The following is a 24,311-nucleotide window of genomic DNA, read 5'->3' as shown; positions in this document are numbered from 1 at the left end:
AGGAGGTTCTTAGAATGCATGGAGGACAGCTTCTTATCCCAGGTGCTGCGTGAGCCTACCAGGGGTAAGGCTATGCTTGACTTCCTTTTCACCAATAGGGAAGGGTTGATGGGTGATGTGGTGGTCAGAGGGTGCTTAGGGGCCAGTGACCACGAGATAATTGAATTCTCATTATTTGGTCAAGCTAAGAGGGGTAGCAAGAAGACCTCCACTCTGGATTTCCGGAGGGCGGACTTCAGGCTACTCAAGGAACTAATTCAGAGGGTTCCTTGGGATAAAGCCCTTAAAAACAAAGGGGTCCAGGAGAGCTGGTCCTACTTCAAGAAAGAACTGTTGAAGGCTCAGCGACAGGCTGTGCTAATGTGCCGGAAGATGAGCCGCCGGGGCAGACAGCCAGCCTGGATGGTTAAAGAACTTTTAATAGAGCTAAGGGAAAAAAAGATGGTGTATCACCTTTGGAAGAGAGGGGAGGCAACCCACGGAATGTTTAAGGATGTTGCTAGGTCTTGCAGGAAGAAAATTAGGGAGGCAAAAGCGCATTTGGAGCTTAGCCTGGCCTCTGCTGTGAAGGACAACAAAAAGTCCTTCTATAAATACATTAATAGCAAGAGGAAGGGCAGAGACAACCTCCACTCCTTGGTGGACACGGTGGGGAACGTTGTGATAAGGGATGAGGAAAAGGCAGAGGTACTTAACACCTTCTTTGCCTCAATTTGTACTAGCAGGACAGAATGTCTTCCAGACAGCTGGCCTCCAGAGCTGGCAGAAGGAGCCAGGGAGCAGCATAGTTTTCCACTGTTCCAAAATGGGGTAGTTGGTGATCTGCTCAGCTGCCTGGATCCCCACAAGTCCATGGGACCAGATGGGTTCCATCCTAGGGTGCTGAGAGAGCTGTCAGAGGAGCTGGCCAAGCCGCTCTCCATCATTTTTCAGCAGTCCTGGCTCACTGGAGATGTCCCAGAGGACTGGAAGCTGGCCAACGTGGTGCCCATCCACAAGAAGGGCCGGTTGGATGCGCCAGGGAATTATAGGCCTGTCAGCCTGACATAAGTGCCAGGCAAGATCATGGAACAGGTCATCCTGAGTGCATTAACACAGCACTTAGAGGATGGCCAAGGGATCAGGCCCAGCTAGCATGGATTTAGGAAGAGCAGGTCCTGCCTGACCAACCTGATCTTCTACGATCAGGTGACCCGCCTGGTGGATGTGGGGAGGCCTGTGGATGTAGTTTACCTGACTTCAGCAAGGCTTTTGACACTGTCCCCCATAGCAAACTCCTGGCCAAGCTGTCAGCCCATGGCTTGGACAGCAGCACTCTGAGCTGGATTAGGAACTGGCTGGATGGCCGAACCCAGAGAGTGGTGGTGAATGCTGTCACATCCAGCTGGCGGCCAGTCAGTAGTGGGGTCCCCCAGGGATCAGTGCTGGGCCCCATCCTCTTTAACATCTTTATTGATGATCTGGATGAGGGCATTTAGTTGATCATCAGTAAATTTGCTGATGACACCAAGCTGGGGACAGGAGTTGATCTGCTAGAGGGTAGAGAGGCTTTGCAGAGAGACCTCGACAGGCTGGACAGATGGGCAGAGTCCAATGGCATGAGATTTAACACATCCAAGTGCCGGATTCTACACGTTGGCCACAACAACCCCATGCAGTGCTATAGGCTGGGGTCAGAGTGGCTGGATAGCAGCCAGGCAGAGAGGGACCTGGGGGTGCTGGTTGATGGTAGGATGAACATGAGCCTGCAGTGTGCCCAGGTGGCCAGGAGGGCCAATGGCATCCTGGCCTGCATTAAGCACAGTGTGGTCAGCAGGAGCAGGGAGGTCATTCTGCCCCTGTACACTGCACTGGTTAGGCCACACCTCGAGTCCTGTGTCCAGTTCTGGGCCCCTCAGTTTAGGGTGGATGTTGACTTGCTGGAACGAGTCCAGAGAAGGGCAACGAAGTTAGTGAGGGGCTTGGAACACAAGCCCTATGAGGAGAGACTGAGGGAGCTGGGGCTGCTTAGCCTGGAGAGGAGGAGACTCAGGGGTGACCTTATTGCTCTCTACAACTACCTGAAGGGGGGTTATAAACAGGCAGAGGTTGGTCTCTTCTCCCAGGCAGCCAGCACCAGAACAAGAGGACACAGTCTCAGGCTGCGCCAGGGGAAGTTCAAGCTGGAGGTCAGGAGGAAGTTTTACACAGAGAGAGTGATTGCCTATTGGAATGGACTGCCCGGGGAGGTGGTGGAGTCGCCGTCCCTGGAGGTGTTCAGGAGGAGACTTGACAGGGTGCTTGGTTACATGGGTTAGTTGATTAGGTGGTGTTGGATGATAGGTTGGACGCGATGATCTTGAAGGTCTCCTCCAACCTGGTTTATTCTATTCTATTCTATTCCGGTTGAAAGACAGAGACAGAAATCACTATAATGTATTGGGGCCTGACCCATGCCTATTGAGCCCTTGTTGTCACTGTTCAGTGCCCTCAGGGGCAAGGGAAAGTCTCTGGACCCACAAGGAGACTGGCAGGCACCATGGCTACTCAGACCCCAAAAGCAGGCATGGCAGCTGCACCAGAGAACCAGCCTGTGCCAGTGTCAGTCACCCCTGTATGGAAAAAGAAATGCGTGAAAAAATCAGTTTGCTCTCAAGGGATGACTGTGAACTAGTGTAATCACAAGAGCAGGACAAAGAGCCAGAGGTATTCGCCCGATCCCTATCCCATGGCAAGCTGCAGGACATATGAAAAGACTTTGTCCCCCACCCAGGCAAGCCCATTTATCACTTGGCTACTCCAGTGCTGGGGATAATCACAGAATCTTAGGGGCTGGAAGGGACCTCGAAAGGTAGAGTAGAGTAGATTAGACCAGGCTGGAAAAGACCTTTGAGATCATTGAGTCCAACCTATCATCCAACACTAATCAACTAAACCATGGCATCCCATCCAGTCTCTTCCTAAACACCTCCAGTGATGGTGACTCCACCACCTCCCTGGGCAGCCCATTCCAGTTATCTACTGTAACCCCACTGCCAGATCAGGATCACATAGTGTCGTAGGGTTGGAAGGGTAAGGCCCAAAAGCCTCCTCCCTCCCCCCTGTAAAGTAAAGGGAAAGAAAATTGAAGGGAAAGGGAAAAAAAAAACCTCACAGCTGAATTAGCAAAGCAGTGGAGCTGTATATTTACAAAGCAATATAGGATTTGCAGGGGAATATATGCAAATTTACAATATTTACAATTTATACAAAGATATACAATAAAGTAGCACAGAAATGAGAGTTCCCCCCTCTGCTGAGGGGGTTCCCCACCTCCGCTCTCCCCTCTCTCCCCCCTTTCCCCAGAGTGGGTTAGAAAGAGAGAGAAAAGAGAAAAAAAAGGTTAGAAGCAGTTTTGTGTTAATTGGAAAGCAGTTAATACAGGCTTGGTGGCTTATCAGTTTTCAAGGCCAAAGCCTTGGCCGAAAGCCCAGGAGCTGCAAGCTGCTGCCCAAAGGAGAAGCGGAAGCAAGACTAAAGATAAAGTGCCGGAATGCCCAGGATACCCTCCTGCACTCCCAGTTCAGAAGGTGCTTCCTCCCACTCTACCAATGAAATTAGTTTAGATTGTTCTTTTCATTCACCAACTTCCATCCACCATATTCCCTTTCTTAAAGGCACAGCCTCGAACGGTGACACATAGGAATGCATCCAGGCAGGTTTTGAATATCTCCAGAGAGGGAGACTCCACAACCCCCCTGGGCAGCCTGTTCCAGTATTCCATCACCCTCACAGTGAAAAAATTCCTCTCCATGTTCCCATGGAACTTCCTATGCCTCAACTTCCACCCATTGCCCCTTGTCCTGTCATTGCACATCATCGATAAGAGCCTCACTCTATCCTCTTGGAACTCACCCTTTACATATTTATAAACATTAATGAGGTCACCCTTACTCTCCTTTTCTCCAAGCTGAAGAGACCCAGCTCCCTCAGTCTCTCCTCATAATGGGGACAGTGGTTTGGAGTTTAGAGGGCAGGGGAGCCAAGCATTTGGGATCCTTGTCTGGGGCATTCACAAGGTCATTGGAAAACAGGCACAAACCCTCAGCCTCTGAAGACAACTTCTGTCAGGTGAGAAGGATAGGTACCCCTTCAAGGAAGAGGTAATGGATCACCCAGGCAAGTGGAGCACCATGGAGAAAGGCATCCAGTTCTTGAGGGTATTAACTGTTCTGGAGATGATAGAATAGGATAAACCAGGTTGGAAGAGACCTTCAAGATCATCTCATCCAACTCACCTAATCAACTAAACCATGCAACCAAGCACTCTATCAAGTCTCCTCCTAAACACCTCCGATGATGGTGACTCTACCACCTCCCCGGGCTGCCCATTCCAATGGGCAATCACTCTTTCAGTGAAGAACTTCTTCCTAACCATCAGCCTAAACCTCCCCTGACACACTTTGAGACTGTGTCCTCTTGTTCTGGTGCTGGTTGCCTGGGAGAAGAGACCAACCTCCACCTGTCTACAACCTCCCTTAAGGTAGTTGTAGAGAGCAATAAGGTCACCCCTGAGTCTCCTCTTCTCCAGGCTAAGCAACCCCAGCTCCCTCAGTCACTCCTCATAGGGCATGTGTTCCAAACCCCTCACCAACTTTGTTGCCCTTCTCTGGACACGCTCCAGAAAGTCAACATCCTTCCTAAACTGAGGGGCCCAGAACTGGACACAGCATTCAAGGTGTGGCCTAACCAGTGCAGGGTACAGACGGAGAATCACCTCCCTGCCCCTGCTGGCCACACTGTTCCTAATACAAGCCAGGATGCCATTGACCCTCCTGGCTGCCTGGGCACACTGCAGGCTCATGTTCATCCTACCATCAACCAGCACCCCCAGGTCCCTCTCTGCCTGGTCACTCTCCAGCCACTCTGACCCCAGCCTGTAGCACTGCATGGGATTGCTGTGGCCAATGTGCAGAACCCGGCACTTGGACGTGTTAAATCTCATGCCATTGGATTCTGCCCACCTGTCCAGCCTGTCCCTCTGCAAAGCCTCTCAGCCCTCCAGCAGATCAACACCTGCCCCCAGCTTGGTGTCGTCTGCAGATTTACTGATGATGGACTCAATGTCCTCATCCAGATCATCAATAACGATGTTAAAGAGCATGGGGCCCAGCACTGATCCTTGGGGCACACCACTAATGACTGGCTGTCAGCTGGATGTGGCACTATTCACCACCACTCTCTAGGCTCAGCTATCCAGCTGTTGCAAGAAGGGGCCGCTATACGATCAATGTGATCAGCGGAATCCAACTTTATTGAGCATCAGACACATCTTATATACAGTTTGCTATAATTATGCCCACTTGGCAACACACTATTGGTTACTCTCTAAAAGGTCACATCATTGTTTTCACAACTCTCTGGAATTCTTCTATCCGGTCTAATTGCTCTCTTTCCCAGATCTCGCCTCCTCCTTATCTTGCTTGCCTCCCTTCTCAGGGGCAGCTGGACTTCAGCATACCAAGCAATCAGCACTTTCTCACAGCTCCTACTCCAACAGAGAATTCTTCAAGGCCTGAATTGCACAGGTGTTCCTGAGACCCAAGTCCCCTCTTGCTCAAAACAAACCCCAACAAATCCCCCGTTTTTCTTTTGTGCAAATAAGGCCTTGGAGGTTATCCTTTGAACACTTTGCATAATGCAATTATAGACAAGTTTAACAATAATCAAAATTAGTACAATAATACCTAAAAACCTTAAAGCTTACTACTATAATTAACAAACATATTTACATCAAATCTGGGTATCCCTATCAGACACGTCTGAAAAGGTTCACTCACAGTCTGAAGGCTCAATCAAAATTCATTTTTGCCTGTTATGTTGGGCCATGTTACCTATACAAGGCACAAAGCTTAAGTTGAATCTAGATAGAATGCTCTAACAGAGCTGGCATAATACATGGTCAAAGATAACAGACATTGTAAAGAAGAACTTAGATCTTAATAGTTCTGATCTTTACATTTCACTCTTCTTATTGACAGAGAAGACTTGATTATGCCTGAACACATTACAAAGATTAAAACATAAATGCAATCCTTAACACTGTTTTGCAATCTACTTTAGGGATATGTTACATTTTTATTTTCTCTAGGATCGTCAAAAATCATAAATTGTTTAATGGTAGCAAGATTTCTTTAATCTGTAAAGGTAGATCTGGCCAGGCTCTAGCTTCACAGACAGAAAACTTGCAGGCAATCAGCAAGAGCAAAAGAGCTTCATTGCTTTGCCCAATATAAAATTACCCATAATAATGTGTTTTTGCTCATCCTTGTAATACTGATCTCTTATTGGTACCATTAAAAAAACCTTTTTATTTTTGCTGTGGGGTATTCTCTCTTTCCCCCCCCCTTTTTTTTTTTTTTTTTTTTTTTGTTTGTTTGTTTGTTGATGTTTTCAACCGAAAATGAAAATGCATGTTGTGTTGTTATGAATTTTGATTTTCCCTCTAGGTGTGTAAAATTATAGCAAACTGGTGAGATAACATATAAGTCCCTATGAACATTTTCTCTAATCACACAACAATCAACCAACCATAACATTCAGTCCTAATTCACATGATGCTGTGTTGCATTCTTCTGATTGATGTTTTTGATCCCAGATTATCATAACAGTTATTGTGATCGATGTTTGACTTCATGGGAAATGCTGTTTCCTCTTAGTCTTGATTCTTCTGCACATTAGTGAAGGAATAGTTGTTAAAATTAATACCTATTTACTACAAACCTTAACTTATGCTAATACCAAAAATCCTTAAAACCTTAAAAGACTATGTTAAAATGAATCCATCAAATCAGTGTCTAAAAAGAAATAAAATTGTTACATTATCTAAAAAAACACTTTCCAAAATTAAAACCTGTTTATACATTCCTTAACTATATTACATGGAGCTCCTTTGAAATGCCTATAGGCACACAATTAAAAAAGGTTTGAACCAAAAGAAAATCATAAAATGTGAACTCATTACAAAGTACTTACACCTTACTGCAATTACTATGTACCAAGTACTTATAAATACCAAATGCTTACTTATTCATTATGCTTATTAGAAAAACTTAACAAAACTCTAAATAACAAATCTCTGAAAGACGTTACAATCAGAAATGACAAAATGAGTACTGTTGCTTTAAATCAGAGCAGAGCCATGGTCGACAGTAGCCGTACCAGAAACCGCTGGGGGGGGGGGGGTGGGGGGTGCTGAGGTTAAGACCACACCCAATTGCTGCATCACATCCCGGCCCACCAAAGCATTGATTCCATTAGGCAATGGCATAACTGTACCTGTTTTCCTTCAATCTTCACTACAATTTTGTGACTACTCTGCATTACTGCTTGAGCTCCTCCAACACCTTCTACTTCTCCTATTGCTGGCTCTAAAGGCCAGTGTCTCGGCCAGTGTGCATTACTCATGATTGTGATGTCAGCACCAGTATCTAGCAGGCAAATTAATTTCACGTGCTGAGACCCGTACCAAAATTCAACACTAGCGACTGGTCGTCTTCCCATTGGTATATTTAAGAGAGCCAGTCCCCCTGTGGATCCAAAGCCTTTGTCACCTCGTACAGGCTGATCGCATGCCATTTCTGCAACTAAATTTGGAATTGGTACCAATTGAGCTACACGGCTACCTTGCTGTATAAAAATTGGAGGATATATAGTCCACATCACAACACAAATAACACCACTGTAATCCGCATCAATTACCCCTGGCAATATCATTACCCCTTTAACACCCATGGATGATCGACCCATTAACAATGCTCCTACAGGCTGACCATTGATGTATATACGCCCCTTTACATTTGTTTCCACTTTAATGGGCCGATTATCTATTAAGGTAGCATCTACTGCTGTTGCTACGTCCAAGCCGATGTTCCCTCTGGTTGCTGGTTGTAAGGCTGAGGTGTCGTTTTCATTTCTGCGTCCTGCTGGTAATAGACTGGAGCTGCCACTTGTGTCCCGGCGCGGCGGCTCTTCGTGCTGCTCTGGCCGTTTCCCGAACTTTGACGTGCATTGGTGGAATGAGAATTACTTCTACAATTATCACACCATACAAATTTCACTCTACATTGTGATCGGATATGCCCTTCTTTACCACACTTATAACATCGTATCTTCCTTTGAAAAACATCCCCTTGTTGCCCCCTCGTATTAGCCTTTAAAGGAGCTAAGGCTGCCAATATTTGGGTTTGTGACTCCGCAGCCTCTTCCAATTTCAGTGATCGTTCAGCCAATTTGTGCATAGTATCTATGAGAAAAGCCTGTGGACCAGAAGGTATGTTAGCTGCTCTTTCCAGCATCTCCTCAATTGTGGTCCCCTGTGGTAAATTTACCAATACTGATTTTGTTTTTGTATTAGCTCCTTCAAAAGCTACATTTTTTAACATATAACCCTTTAAATAGTCAGGAATATCCGAATTACTCATTGCCTCACATACACGATCTACAAATTCTGCAAACGACTCTTCTGGCTTTTGTCTTAAAGACATATAGTGCGGCCTTATAGGGTCTGCTTGTACTCTTTTTAATGCCTTTTGGGCACATTCCATTGATTCCTGAAAGACCACAGGACCACTTTGAACTTGTCGTTCAACACCAAACCATTGTCCTGTTCCCATTAATTGTTGTGCTGTGACTCCAGCCAGGGGATCCCCCTGCTGCTGTTGTGTATTCTCTGAGAGCTGACAAAACTGACCCCAAAACTCATCAAACATGATCATTTGAGAAGGAGTCAAAATCATTCTCATCAGTGTCTTAATGTCCTCTGGAACCAACAAATCACTACCCCAGATATACTGCAGCATTTGTTGGGCAGGCTTGCCATGTAGCCTGCTTTCAGCTACCATTGCTCTCAATCGCTGCAAAATCTTCCAGTCCAAAACCTGATAGTGTCCTTGATTATGATCAATATCATACGTTACAGGAAAACACAGTACCTTAGACAACTCAGCAACCACATCATAACATCCATTTTTCATAGCCTCCTGAGAAATCGCTTTCCAGTTAATTTGCACAACCGCTCCCGAGCTAGGTTTCTTCTCCGGTTTATTTTCTAAGAGCATTTCTTTTCCCTGGGAACTTTCTAAAATCAGTTTTTGACACATGTGCTCCACCAACTTTTGTAACTGAGCCGGAGAAATAGATAACGGTGTCTCCCTCTGATTTACTGTCTCAGTTTGTGATTCTACGCTGTCGTTCAGTTCAGCCGAAGCCCCCACTCCCCTAGCCAGGCAGGCTGCGCCTGGGGCTAGGTCATTAGGCGCCTCGCTGAATTCCGTCGGTGGGGGTGGAGGTGGAAATTCAGGTCTTGCAGGGCACGGTAGTGGTATTGTGCTCTGTGCCAGAGGCGGCCCCGGGCGATATTTTTCAAACACCTCCTTCGGTCGCAATTCAGATACAACTGGCGCTGCATCCCGTTCTGACAAATTCACTGAAACTGCAGCAGCCATTCGCTGTTCCAGTTCATAGATTTTAACACAGTTCATGCATTCTCGCCACGACTTTTGCAGCTTTATAGCAGTTTTATCACCATCTATAACCAAGTCCCACAACTTGTTCCCGTATTCTCTCCAACAAGCTTCATCAAAATAACTATCTCCGCTAGGGAAATGCCCTAAAGCGGATCCATGGGCCAAAAGCCCAGGCATTACTTTAGACGATATCTCCGCCTTACGCTTTTCTAAAAAGCACTTAAATAAATCATACGCCACCTGCCTATCCATTACTATCTATTATTCGTTGATACCTGTGCGCACAGACTCAGAGCAGTATCGGCTTACGGCATCTTCGGTCTTCTGCTGTTTCCTCCACCTCTCTGTGGGTCGGTAAACACAGCACCAGTACTGCTATCCTGGACTGGAATACTTCTTGCTTTCTGCGCTCTCGAACCCTGATAGTCCTCGTCGGAATGGCACGGCTCCCTTCTTCGCCGTGGCTCCTTTCGGAGATTTGCAGAACCCTCCTTTTTGGGTTCAGGACCCACTCTGTGGGGTCCCTGTTCAAGGCGCCACTGCCCGCATTCTCCACCATTGTTGCAAGAAGGGGCCGCTATACGATCAATGTGATCAGCGGAATCCAACTTTATTGAGCATCAGACACATCTTATATACAGTTTGCTATAATTATGCCCACTTGGCAACACACTATTGGTTACTCTCTAAAAGGTCACATCATTGTTTTCACAACTCTCTGGAATTCTTCTATCCGGTCTAATTGCTCTCTTTCCCAGATCTTGCCTCCTCCTTATCTTGCTTGCCTCCCTTCTCAGGGGCAGCTGGACTTCAGCATACCAAGCAATCAGCACTTTCTCACAGCTCCTACTCCAACAGAGAATTCTTCAAGGCCTGAATTGCACAGGTGTTCCTGGGACCCAAGTCCCCTCTTGCTCAAAACAAACCCCAACATCCAGCCAGTTCCTAATCCAACACAGTGTGCTCCTGTCCAAGCTGTGGGCTGACAGCTTGGCCAGGAGTTTTCTGTGGGGGACAGTGTCAAAGGCCTTGCTGAAGTCCTGGTAGACTACATCCACAGGCCTCCCCACATCCACCAGGCGGGTCACCTGCTCGTAGAAGGAGATCAGGTTGGTCAGGCAGGACCTACCCTTCCTAAATCCATGCTAGCTGGGCCTGATCCCTTGGCCATCCTGTAAGTGCTGTGCAATTGCACTCAAGATGGCCTGTTCCATAATCTTGCCTGGCACTGAGGCCAGGCTGACAGGCCTATAATTCCCTGGCTCATCCAACCGGCCCTTCTTGTCGATGGGTACCATGTTGGCCAGATTCCAGTCTTCTGGGACCTCTCCAGTGAGCCAGGACTGCTGAAAAATGATGGAGAGTGGCTTGGCCAGCTCATCTGCCAGCTCTCAGCACCCTAGGATGGATCCCCTCTGGTCCCATGAATTTGTGGGGATCCAAGCGGCTGAGGCGATCTCTAACTGCCCCCTCCTCCTGGAACAGAGAGAAACTATGCAGGGCCCTGGCTCCATCTGCCAGCTCTGCAGGCCAGCTGTCTGGAAGACGTTCTGTCCTGCTATTAAAAATTGAGGCAAAGAAGGTGTTAAGTACCTCTGCCTTTTCCTCATCCTTTGTTGCAACGTTCCCCTCCGTGTCCACCAAGGAGTGGAGGTTGTCCTTGCCCTTCCTCTTGCTATTAATATATTTATATAAGGACTTTTTGTTGTCCTTCACAGCAGAGGCCAGTCTAAGGTGTAAATGGGCTTTTGCCTCCCTAATTTTCTTCGTACATGACCTAACAACATCCTTAAACATTCTGTGAGTTGCCTCCCCTTTCTTCCAAAGATGGTACACCCTCTTTTTTTCCCTTAGTTCTTTTAGAAGTTCATTGCCCATCCAGGCTGGCCGTCTGCCCCATCACCTCATCTTCCGGCACATTGCAACAACCTGTTCCTGCGCCTTCAAGAGTTTTTCCTTGAAGTAGGTCCAGCTCTCCTGGACCTTTTTTTTTTAAGGGCTTTATCCCAAGGAACCTTCTGAATTAGTTCCTTGAGTAACCTGAAGTCTGCCCTCCAGAAGTCCTGAGTGGAGGTTTTGTTGCTGCCCCTTTTAGCTTGACTGTGTACTGAAAATTTAATTATTTCATGGTTGCTGGACCCTAAACACCCTCTGACCACTGATCTATAATGATCTAAATGATGAGCAGCTGCCTACAGATCTGGATGAAATGCTATGCGCACCAGCCATATGGAGGAAATTTTTAAGGGGTATACCACTGTCATATGCCAACTCACTGGCAGTAGTGTCCTGGAAAGAAAGACAAGGACAAATGGAGGATGAATTGGCTTGCCTACTCCAGCATTATGATAGGACTCTCTTGTCCTCTGTACAGGCCTGCATTTTGGCCGTGGAGGAACTGTCCTGGGAGTTCCAGCAGTTCAAAGAGAGCACGTCCTACTCCATGCCTGTATGGTACAGTATTTATAGAATCCTAGAACGGTTTGGGTTGGAAGGGACCTCTAAAGGTCATCTAGTGCAACCCCATCTGCAGTAAGCAGGGGTATCTGCAACCAGATCAGGTTGCCCAGAGCCCTGTTGTTGAGCCTCACCTTGAATATTTCCAGGCATAGGGCCTCAACCATCTCCCTGGGCAACCCATTCCAGTATTCCATCACCCTTGTGGAAAAGAACTTGTTCCTAACTTCCAATTTAAATCTACTCTTATCTAGTTTGAAACCACTGCCCCTCATCCTATCACTGCAGGCCTTTGTAAACAGTCTCTCTCCAACCTTCTTGTAGGCTCCCTTCAGGTACTGGAAGGTCATTATTAGGTCTCCTCAGAGCCTTTTCTTCTGCAGGCTGAACAACCCCAGCTCCCTCAGCCTGTCCTTGTAGCAGAGGTGTTGCAACCCCCTGATTGTTTTTGTGGCCCTCCTCTGGACCCACTTTATAAGGTTCATGTCCTTCCTCTATTGAGGGCTCCAGAGCTGGGCACAGTATTCCAGGTGAGGTCTTATCAGAGCAAAGTGACAGAATCACCTCTTTCGAACTGCTGGCCGTGCTTCTTTTGATGTTCAAGAGAGCGAATCTGGGAGGTATACTATCGAGGATGACGGAGATTGGAATCAATGCAGCTGACCAATATGCTCGAGTATTGTTCCTTTATTGTTCCAGTATTGCAGGCCTATGGTGCAGGCCTGTGGTGCGAGTATAGCACAGTAAAGTAAAGCATAGAAGAAGAAGAGAAAGGAAAGGCAGAAGTGGGTAGCAAGGGAACTTCTACAACTTATATAAACTCGGAGTGCCTTGTTGGCATGGCTTCATTGGTTCCCTATGAGTGACCATACATCGCACTATTATAGATTATTGGTCCAACTACTAATGACACGTGAGGTTTGTTGATGCAGGTGCATGTCCTGTTGTCCCAAGATAACTTTCTGTGTTTATAGCTACCAGTGCCTTGTTTTAGTTACATGCTGCAGGCACAGCACTGTTTTGCTACAGTGCTAGTTGGCTCTGCACTTATGCTGAGCATGGCCTACCACCATGTCAGGCTCTAGGCCTGCACTGCCAGATTGCTCACACTGCTCGTCGCTGGCATTGTCACAAATCCCCCTTTTTGTTTTTGTGAGCAATCTGGTCATGGGAGTTGTTCTCACTCCATACAAGATACTACTTGCAAACACAGAAGCAAGCAAGGTAAAGCTAAGCTGTATAGCAAAAGCAAGAGTTCTGTAGCGCAGCATGTCTAACAGACTGATGTAACCCATACAAGGCACGAAGCTTAAGCTGAACTAGTTACAATGCTCTACAGAGCTGGCATAATACATGCTCGAAGATAACAGACATTATAAAGAAGAACTTAGATCTTAACAGTTCCGATCTTTACATTTCACTCCTCTTATTGACAGAGAAGACTTGATTATGCCTGAATGCAAGACCTAGCAAAATCCTTAAATTTTTCATGGGTTGCCTCACCTTTCTTCCAAAGATGATACACCCTCTTTTTTTCCATTAGTTGTTTTAGAAGTTCATTGCCCATCCAGGCTGGCCATCTGCCCCGGCGGCTCATCTTCCGGCACATTGGCACAGCCTGTCCCTGAGCCTTCAAGAGTTCTTCCTTGAAGTAGGACCAGCTCTCCTGGACCCCTTTGTTTTTAAGGGCTTTATCCCAAGGAACCCTCTGAATTAGTTCCTTGAGTAGCCTGAAGTCCGCCCTCCGGAAGTCCAGAGTGGAGGTCTTCTTGCTACCCCTCTTAGCTTGACCAAATACTGAAAAATCAATTATCTCATGGTCACTGGCCCCTAAACACCCTCCAACCACCACATCACCCACCAGCCCTTCCCTATTGGTGAAGAGGAGGTCAAGCATAGCCTTACCCCTGGTAGGCTCACGCAGCACCTGGGATAAGAGGCTGTCCTCCATGCATTCTAAGAAACTCCTAGATGGCCTCTTCTCTGCTATGTTAAGATCCCAGCAGGATCAGGCAGGTTGAAGTTGCCCATGAGAACAAGGTCAGGTGATCTTGAGGCAGCCTTAAGCTGCCTATAGAATGCTTCATCAACATCTTCATCCTGGTTGGGTAGTCTATAACAGACTCCAACCAGGATGTCAGCCCTGTTGGCCTTCCCTCTAATTCTTACCCACAAGCACTCAACCTGATGGTCCCTGATCTCCAGCTCAATGGCATCTAGTGCCTTCCTGATGTACAGGGCCACCTCTCCACCCCTTCTTCCTTGCCTGTCTCTCCTGAAGAGCCTGTAGCCATCAATTGCAGCGCTCCAGTCATATGAGTCATCCCACCACGTCTCTGTGATGGCAACTGCATCATAACTTTCCTGCTGCAACAAGGCTTCCAGCTCCTCTTTTTTGTTGCCCATGCTTCGTGCATCAGTGTACATGCACTTCATCCGGGCTGCTGGTTTCACCTCTGGCCAGACTCTGACCAGACTCTGGTCTGGGTTAGTCCTGCTTCAGGCAAAAGCAAACCCATCCACAGGATTGTTTTTGCCCAAGTGCCTGTGTGCACCTGGTGGGTGACATGGGGATGAAGAAATACATTTTGTACTGCAAGGTGATGTCATTCTGGGTGAACATAGACAGTGAATGTCATATATTGTATGAGATATGTTGAATGTTGTGTGATGTATGTTGTATGATGTTAATTGCTGCTATACATGACATAGATGGTATAGAATAAGGGGTGGATAATGTACAGGGTTAGTCTGGGAGATGAACCAGCTAATGGTTGGTTGATACCATGCTGTTGTCATTCCTGCTATATTAGGAAGGGGCTGGCCAGGGCAAAGGATGATGGGTCTTGGAGTTTGTCCTGTGATGTGAGATGCTTTCTGTTTCCAGGATTCTCTTCCTCTTCTGGGTTTTGTTCCGCCTCTCGCTTTTTTCACTTCACTTTGCCTTGCTTTGCTCTTTCCTAAAAAATCTGGTATTTTATATATTATTTCATCATAGTCTTCTTATCTCAACCCTCAGGGCTTTTGTTTATTCTTTTGCCCTGATCCTCCTTCCTGTCCCAGCAGAAGGCTGGTTTGGAAGAGTTAATGAGAGTGGCTTTTGGAAATCAGGTGACAGATGAGTCAAAACCATAATATGCTGTTTTCAGAATGTTCCCAGGCACAGCAGAGTAATATGATCAGCAGTACAGGAAAAACAGCAAAAACAAAAAGCAGCCACTAATGAGCGATAGACACTATATAGTGAGGCAAGCAAGTCCCAGTGATCCATATCTTTTTTGTACTGAGCACTCCATAGCTGGACACAGTACTTCAGGTGGGATCTCACAAGAATAGAGGGACAGAATCACCTCCCTTGACCTGCTGGCCACATTTCTTTTGATGCAGCACAGGATATGGTTAGCCTTCTGGTCTGTGAGTGCACATTGCTGGCTCATGTTCAGTTTTTCATCCACCGGTACCCCCAAATCCTTCTCCAGAAATCTTCTTTCAATCCCTTCATATCCTAACCTGTACTGATATCAGAATTTCTCTGTCTCAGGTGCAGGACCTTACACTTGGCCTTTTTGAACCTCATGAGGTTCACATGGACTCATTTTTCAAGCTCATTCAGGTCCCTCTGAATGGCATCTCGTCCCTCAGACGTGTCAGCTGCACCATTCAACTTGATGTCACCTGTAAATTTGCTGAGGATTCTCTTGATCCTACTGTGTATATCATTGATGAAGATATTTACAGTGATTGAGAGATGGGACGCAGCTTGATGCAAGCGAAATGTCACTTTATTACACAAAAAGTTTCCTTTATATAGGCTCACATATATATGTGTCGCTTAATGATTGCTTAACATAGGTGTCCACGCGACAGTTTCATTGTTGTGATTGGCTAAGCTTAAGGTATCACGCGAACTCATATCTCTAACAAAGATTAAACAAAACAAGTAGTTGCGATGTTGCAATGCCTGCCTGGTTCCTGTTTTTCACATCTCTCTGCAACATCCTCAAGGTTATCTTGACCTTTCAAACATTCCACCGTCAGTAATTTTCCACCTATACACTCTCAGTCTGTTCCCAGGGTTTATACCCTCCTAATGCTAAAACATCTCCTTCCACTAGCTGTGCAGTACTTGATGTTGTACTTCCAAGACTTATTCCTTCAGATAATAAACAGGATTGGTCCCAGTATGGACTCCTGAGGGACACCACTTATCACCAGTCTCTATCTGGGCATCAAGCTGTTGACCACTACTCTAGATACAACCATCCAGCCAATTCCTCATCCACCAAACAGTCTGTCTGTCGAGGGTTGAAGGGGAAGGCCGCAAAGCCTTCTTCCCCCCCCGTAAGTAAAGGGAAGAAAATTGAAAGGAAAAAAAATGCACAGCCGGATTAGCAAAGGAATGTGCTATATTTACAAAGCAGTTTAGGGAACGCAGGGAAATATATACAGAATTTACAGTATTTACAATATATACAGAAATATACAACAAAGTAACACAGAAATGAGATTTCCCTCCTCTGCTGAGGAGGGTTCCCCACCCCTGTACCCCCTTCTCTCCCCCTTTTCCCCAGAGAGGGTTAGAAAGAGAGAAAAAGGAACAATTGTTAATTAAAAGCAGTTAGGCGGTTATGTGTTAGAAGAGGCCTTATCTTTTTCCAAGGTCAGTCTGGCCGAAAGCCCAGAAAGCTGCGAGCTGCGCAAGGAAGGGGAGAAAAAAGTGCAGGACTGCCCAGGAGTCTCTGCTGTACTCCCAGTTCAAAGGTACTTTCCACCAATCTACCAATGAAATTAGTTTAGATCTGTCTTTCGTTTATAAACATTCAGCCACAATGTCCTTCAAATCCCTATTTCTCCAATTTAGAGAGGAGGATCTTCACAGTATCACAGTATCACTTAGGTTGGAAAGGACCTCGAGGATCATCGAGTCCAACCTATCAACACAGACCCCATGACTAGACCATGGCACCAAGTGCCACGTCCAATCTCCCCTTGAACGCCTCCAGGGTCGATGACTCCACCACCTCCCTGGGCAACCCGTTCCAATGACGAATTACTAGCTCGGTGAAGAACTTCCTCCTCACCTCGAGTCTAAACCTCCCCTGGCGCAGCTTGAGACTGTGTCCTCTTGTTCTGGTGCTGGTTGCCTGGGAGAAGAGGCCAACCCCTTCCTGGCTACAACCACCCTTCAGGTAGTTGTAGAGGGCAATGAGGTCACCCCTGAGCCTCCTCTTCTCCAGGCTAAACAATCCCAGCTCCCTCAGCCTCTCCTCATAGGGCCTGTGTTCAAGGCCTCTCACCAGCCTTGTTGCCCTTCTCTGGACATGCTCAAGTGTTTCGATGTCCTTCTTAAACTGAGGGGCCCAGAACTGGACACAGTACTCAGGGTGCGGCCTAACCAAAGCAGAGTACAGGGGCAGAATGACCTCCCTGCTCCCGCTGGCCACATTATTCCTAATGCAGGCCAGGATGCTATTGGCCCTCCTGGCCACCTGGGCACATTGCTGGCTCATATTCAGGTGGCTGTCGATCAGCACACCCAGGTCCCTCTCTGTTTGAGAGCTCTCCAGCCACTCTGACCCCAGCCTGTAGCTCTGCATGGGATTGCCGTAGCCAAAGTGCAGCACTCGGCTCTTGGACTTGTTGAATGCCATCCCATTGGACTCTGCCCATCTGTCCAGTCGGTCGAGGTCCCTCTGCAGAGCCTTTCTACCCTCTAACTGACTAACATCTGCCCCTAACTTTGTGTCATCTGCAAACTTGCTGATGACTGACTCTACCCCTTCATCCAGATCATCGATGAATATGTTGAAGAGGACAGGGCCCAGCACTGATCCCTGGGGGACACCACTGGTGACTGGCCTCCAGCTGGATGTGGCACCGTTCACCACCACTCTCTGGGCCCGGCCCTCCAGCCAGTTCCTAACCCAGCACAGAGTGTAATGGTCCAATCCACGGGCTGACAGTTTAGTCAGCAGTTTGCTGTGGGGGACGGTGTCAAAGGCCTTGCTGAAGTCCAGGTAGACCACATCCACAGGCCTCCCCACATCCACCAGACGGGTCACCTGATCATAGAAAGAGATCAGGTTGGAGAGGCAGGATCTGCCCTTCCAAAATCCATGTTGGCTGGACCTGAGCCCTTGGCCATCCTTCAGGTGCGCAGTTATTGACGCCAGGATAATCTGCTCTTGTGGGGAAACATGTCAAAGGCATTACAGAAGTCCAGATCAATGGCATCTGTAGCTCTTGCCTTGTCCACTGATGTAGTCACTCCATCATCATTCGGCGGGATTTGCCCTTGGTGAAGACATGCTGGCTTTCTTGAATCATATCCCTGTCCTCTATGTGCCTTCTCAGAGATTCTAGGAGGATCTGTTCCATGATCTTCCTGGGCACAGAGGTGAAGCTAACAGGTCAGTAGTTCCCAGGCTCCTCCTTTTAAAAAATGTGTGGGATGTTTGCCCTTCTTCCAGTCTCCAGGGACTTCACATGACTGCCATGACTAGTGGATTGCGGGGGGTTGATGTTTCCCCTCTGCTCAGCACTGATGAGGCCACACCTTTAGTGCCATGTCCAGTATTGGGCTCCCCAGTACAAGAGACTGATGACATTAATGGAGAGAGTCCAACAAAGGGCTATGAAGAAGATGGACTGGAGCATCTCTCCTATGAGGAAATGATGAGAGGGCTGTGACAGAGCAGAGAATGCCCAGAGAGATCTCATTAATGTATATAAATACATGAAGGAAGGGTGCAAAGAGAACAGAGCCAGGCTCTTTCCATTGGTGTCCAGTGACAGGACAGGAGGCTATGGGAGCAAATTGAAACATAGGAGATTCCATATGAACATTAGGAAAGACTTTTTTGACTCTGAGGGTGACTGAGGACTGGAACAGGTTGTCCAGAAAATAGTGGGGTTTCCCTCCCTGGAGATAATCAAAAGCCATCTGGATTTTTTCCTGGGCAATTTACTCTAGGCAACTGGGACCATCCAATCTCAACCATTCTTCGATTCTGTGAATTTCATTTATAGCATCCATAGTAATAGTTAAATAGTAGGCTATTCAAGTGTCAGGGCTGATTAAGCACAATGTCAAATATCTGCTATATTCATAGAGATGAGAAGGATATATCAAAGATGACAGCAAAAAAACCCACTAGGAATGCTAAGAAAATCCTCAAAAGATGGGATATTATAGGTTACATGCAGACTTTTTTGGTTGCTTTTTTGAGTCTTGTTGGCATGCTTGTGTGTGTGTCAATATAGCTACATCATAATTCTTCAAATAAGAGGAGTGATGTAAGATTTGTAGATATAATTTGTCAAATTATATACAAATTGCTTTCTGAATTGTTGGGGGGTTTATTGATTAATTTATGGCAGTATACACTTAATGAAGCATTATGGTGTGATTTCTTTCACAGCCACTGGTGCTGCAACCACTATCTATGCAGTTGAGGCAGATGGTGACCCAAATACTGGGTTTGAAAAATCAAAGGAGCTAGGAGAAGTACAATATCTTATTAAATGGAAAGGATGGTCACACATTCATAATACTTGGGAAACTGAGGAAACACTGAAGCAACAAAATGTTAAAGGAATGAAGAAACTGGACAACTATAAGAAAAAGGATCAGGAAACAAAGCGCTGGTGAGTATTTTTATAACTATTTGCACATTGCATATTTTTCACAACAATATAGATGTTTTATTGTGTCTGTGAGATCTATTGCCTCTTTGCAAAAGCATAGTTTCGAGTGTCTCTAAAACAGAAAAAAAGCTTTAAAGTTGAACCTACCCTAACACCTTATGATCCTGTAGGATTCTGAGCATACCAACTTTACCTGATCAAGAGAGAATACTCACACATCTTGTAAAATCAGCCTTTAAGGAAGCAACTTCTGCACTTAGATTTTAATGTGTCTTACAAATGAAGCTTTAACAAGAGGATTGCATTTCCTGGTTTTGTTTTAAATCTTACCTTTTACTAATTTTGTCATTGATTGTATTTTGATCAGACTTCTTCAGGAATTGCTCTAGAGATTTAAAAAAAAAAAAAGAAATGGCTCAAGCACTCATAACATTACAGCATTAAGTATTCTTGGCTCAAACTTCTGTTAAAGCCTCAGAACTAAGAAGTGAAAAAAATCTTTACATTTTAGTGCTATTCATAGTTTCATAGTTTCATTCAGGGTTGGAAGGGACCACAAGGATCATCTAGTTCCAACCCCCCTGCCATGGGCAGGGACACCCTACACTAGATCAGGCTGGCCAGAGCCTCATCCAGCCTGCTCTTAAACACCCCCAGGGACGGGGCCTCGACCACCTCCCTGGACATCACATTCCAGGGTTTCACCACTCTCATGGTGAAGAACTTCCTCCTCACATCTAGCCTGAATCTCCCCACCCCCAGCTTCATTCCATTCCCCCTAGTCCTATCACTACCTGATATCCTGAGAAGTCCTTCCCCAGCCTTCCTGTAGGCCCCCTTCAGATACTGGAAGGCCACAATGAGGTCACCTCGGAGCCTTCTCTTCTCCAGACTGAACAGCCCCAACTCCTTCAGTCTGTCCTCATAGGAGAGGTGCTCCAGCCCTCTGATCATCCTTGTGGCCCTCCTCTGGACACATTCCAGCACCTCCACATCCCTCTTGTAATAGGGGCTCCAGAACTGGACACAGTACTCCAGGTGGGGTCTCACCAGGGCTGAGTAAAGGGGGAGGATCACCTCCCTCGACCTGCTAGCCACACTTCTCCTGATGCTGCCCAGGATCTGATTGGCTTTGCGGGCTGCAAGTGCACATTGAGAGCTCATGTTGAGCTTTTTGTCCACCAGCACCCCCAAGTCTCTCTCCTCAGGGCTACTTTCCAGCCAGTCACTGCCTAGCCTGTATTTGTGCCTGGGATTGCCTCGACCCAGATGCAGGACCCTGCACTTGCTCTTATTGAACTTCATGAGGTTGGCTTGTGCCCACCTCTCCAGCCTGTCAAGGTCCCTCTGGATGGCCTCCCTTCCCTCCAGCGTGTCTGCTGCACCACACAGCTTGGTGTCATCAGCAAACTTGCTGAGGGTGCACTCAATGCCACTGTCCATGTCACCCACAAAGATGTTGAACAAGACAGGTCCCAGGACTGATCCCTGAGGGACTCCGCTTGTCACTGGCCTCCACTGGGACATGGACCCATTGACAGCCACTCTTTGGGTGTGGCCATCAAGCCGCTATGTTTTGGTATTCCATTTTATTATATGTTTAATATAATGTATGAATAGTGGTGGGATTTTCAGGGACTCCTACTCATAACACAGATTGTTATAGAGAGCCATCAGTGTTCTTCCATGAAAGTACTATGTGAAGAACACTATTCAGTGCTGAGAACAGATATTGTAAATGAGCTGCATGATTAGTACAAGCTGTAGCTGTAGCTGTCCCTTGATAAGCTTTCTCAGACATCAATGATGAGGTACCTAGGCTAGATGCAACTATTGTAGAAGGAATTTCAGAGTTGTAGCTTCTTCAAAGCAGCTCTCTAAGCAGCATTCCTATGGTGCTTACATTCAGAGCTTTAAAATGGCCAGATTTTCTAAGTTTTAGAACTACACAATCTAATAAATACTGCAAATAAATTCCCATTCCAGGCTGAAAAATGCTTCTCCAGAAGATGTGGAATATTATAACTGCCAGCAGGAACTTACAGATGATCTACATAAACAGTATCAAATAGTGGAAAGGATAATTGGTATGTGACAAACTTCCAGATGGAAAAGTGTTGAGAATGTTGCAAGTTTATTGCTTGCATGTTGAATTTATAGTTAAGAAATTTAGATTATTAATATCCTTAATAACTTAAGGCAAAACAAATTATCTGATAAAGAGAAAAGTTGTCATGCTGTCTTTGCTCTGAAAATAGTTCATGTTGTCTTATCACCCAAAATGAGTGTTCTCTTAAAATACAGAAGGAAAATATTGATCTGGTATCTCTGATGCATTTCTGCAGCTCATTCAAATCAGAAATCAGCAGCTGGTTATCCAGATTACTATTGCAAGTGGCAGGGTCTGCCTTACTCAGAATGTAGCTGGGAAGACGGTGCTCTCATTGCCAAAAAGTTTCAGGCATGTATTGATGAGTATTTTAGCAGAAATCAATCCAAGACTACTCCATTTAAGGACTGCAAGGTGAGTCTGTCATTTCAGTGGATTTATACAGTTGCGATAATTAAAAAAAAATGTTGATGTATTTTACTCATCCAAAAATAAGATGCATATTATAAAATATTTGTGAGTGTTGTCCAGAACAGTAATGATAGCTGTATTTATATATGTAGCAAGTATCACTATTAAGAGCAGCCTTTTTTAGATATTTGTTCCCTACTTATTTTATCACCATTCAAAGATTAAATTGTTTAGTACTTTAATATGTTTTTAAAGTAACCTTTGTGAATGAATTCATGTCACTTCTGTTGTGGAATTTAGATCAAGAGTCAAACTAATTTTATCTTGCAAATAGGTTGACATTGTTATATTGCCTAGTTGTGATGAATATAGCCTAGGCTAAAGACTAGACTTGGTGACCAAACAGATTTCTACAGATCCTTTGTTTCTATAAGAAGACATTTTGATAACTTCACTTAGTAGTGGGACTGATGCTCAGTTTGCTTTTGACAGATTCTAAAACAGAGGCCGAGATTTGTTGCACTAAAGAAGCAACCATCTTATATTGGAGGGAATGAGAGTTTAGAGTTAAGAGACTATCAATTAAATGGACTGAATTGGCTTGCTCACTCGTGGTGCAAGTAAGTATAATCTTAAATTAGTCCTGCTGGTTTTAATTTGAAATAATTTATAAATTTAATTTGTTTTGTTTTGTTTTTTAGAGGGAATAGTTGCATTCTTGCAGATGAAATGGGTCTGGGTAAAACAATACAAACAATTTCTTTTCTGAACTACTTGTTTCACGAACATCAACTGTATGGGCCTTTCTTGTTAGTCGTGCCACTTTCTACCTTGACATCTTGGCAAAGAGAGATTCAAACTTGGGCTCCTCAGATGAACGCTGTGGTTTACTTAGGAGATATAACTAGCAGAAATATGGTGAGTATACTTGAAAAAGATTAGTAGTAAATAAGACACACTTCATGTTCCTGTCTTATGCTAATCTCAAATATTTTGATTAGAAATGATCAAATGTTTATTTGAACCATTTTATGTGTTTAAAATGGAAATTAAAAGCATAGATGTTGATCCCACATAAATGTATGTGAAAGGTTTCATTCGTGCTTAATAATAAAAAGGATTAAAAATGCAACCTTGTATTTGAAAATAAGTTGTCTTTTGTCATGTGATTATTTAGGTGCATAAAATAAATATTTAAGCCAGACAGACATAATCTTAACTTGTTTCCTGAATAGAGAAATGTAAGTTACCTTTAAAAAACCCAACAAAATCCCCCAAAAATACACACTTCAAAAAGTCCCCCCAAAACCACCAAACACCCCCCCCACAGTTTAATAACTTTAAACAATAAAACAAAGCTTCACATGTTATGTTCCATTTTCATGATCAGATTCTTGTATGTCACTTAGCATCTATATTGCTATAGTATCTGAATTAATCCCGATCAATAAGGTTATCTTTCTCTAGCTTATAGTTCACTTAATTCTTCTTGTAGATAAGAACTCATGAATGGATGCATCCACAGACGAAGCGATTAAAATTTAATATACTTCTAACAACTTATGAAATTTTGCTGAAAGATAAGGTAATCACACTTTTTCAGGGAGATAAAATCATTTGTAGAATGTAAAACTCCTTTAAAGTTGGCACATATTTGGGTTCTGGGCCATTAAATGGGTGGGAAATATGATGGCTTTGCTCCTGCAAGTATGATAGTGAAGTTCTCTTTAAGCACTTTTAGGATTTATGTATGTGGTGAGGCTTTCTGCATCCTCTCCCCCACCCCCCAATTGAGTGGGTAAAACTTTTTTCTTGTTTGCTTGAGCTTCACATCAGCTGTAGCAATTTCTTTGCATCTCAAAACCTGTAGTTTCCTGTTAGACCATCATTCAGGGACTAAAAAAACCAAACCATCCCCTAGCCCCAAACACCTGTGATTCACAAGTCTAAAATTCTATGTAATATTATGTATGTTATTACTTTCTTCATGATGGTAACACATAGAGTTATCATTAATCCTAACAACATATGTAAATTTTAATTAAAAACATTCTGCTTGTTGGCTTTCAATTTAATTCGTTTGTGCATTCTGGAAAAAGGAATCAATAGTGATTTGGTTTTGTCAATTGAAAATTTATATATCAGCTTTTTGCCTTATTCTTCCCCTCTCAAATATAAATTTGTTTTATACTTTTCTTCTA

General features: G+C 45.1%; 1 protein-coding gene across 5 annotated transcripts in view; it reads left to right on the top strand.

Moving 5' to 3' along the window:
• The window catches only part of CHD1 (chromodomain helicase DNA binding protein 1), a 213,249-nt gene that overhangs the window by 62,050 nt on the left and 126,888 nt on the right, over positions 1 to 24,311 (top strand). For all 5 annotated transcript variants that reach the window (XM_068155319.1, XM_068155317.1, XM_068155318.1 and 2 more), the window contains 6 exons: positions 19,364 to 19,589; positions 21,576 to 21,676; positions 21,935 to 22,113; positions 22,603 to 22,730; positions 22,812 to 23,028; positions 23,606 to 23,695. In XM_068155319.1, coding sequence (XP_068011420.1) covers positions 19,364 to 19,589; positions 21,576 to 21,676; positions 21,935 to 22,113; positions 22,603 to 22,730; positions 22,812 to 23,028; positions 23,606 to 23,695 — 941 coding nt within the window. The remainder of the gene's footprint in view (positions 1 to 19,363; positions 19,590 to 21,575; positions 21,677 to 21,934; positions 22,114 to 22,602; positions 22,731 to 22,811; positions 23,029 to 23,605; positions 23,696 to 24,311) is intronic.

Source organism: Melanerpes formicivorus, unplaced genomic scaffold (genome assembly GCF_026170545.1).
Source record: "Melanerpes formicivorus ecotype bairdi unplaced genomic scaffold, bMelFor1.0.p_v2 SCAF_31, whole genome shotgun sequence".
In the NCBI taxonomy this organism is placed as follows: domain Eukaryota; kingdom Metazoa; phylum Chordata; class Aves; order Piciformes; family Picidae; genus Melanerpes; species Melanerpes formicivorus.
The sequence above is the reverse complement of the archived record's forward strand: the minus strand, read 5'-3'. Positions and strand labels throughout refer to the sequence as shown.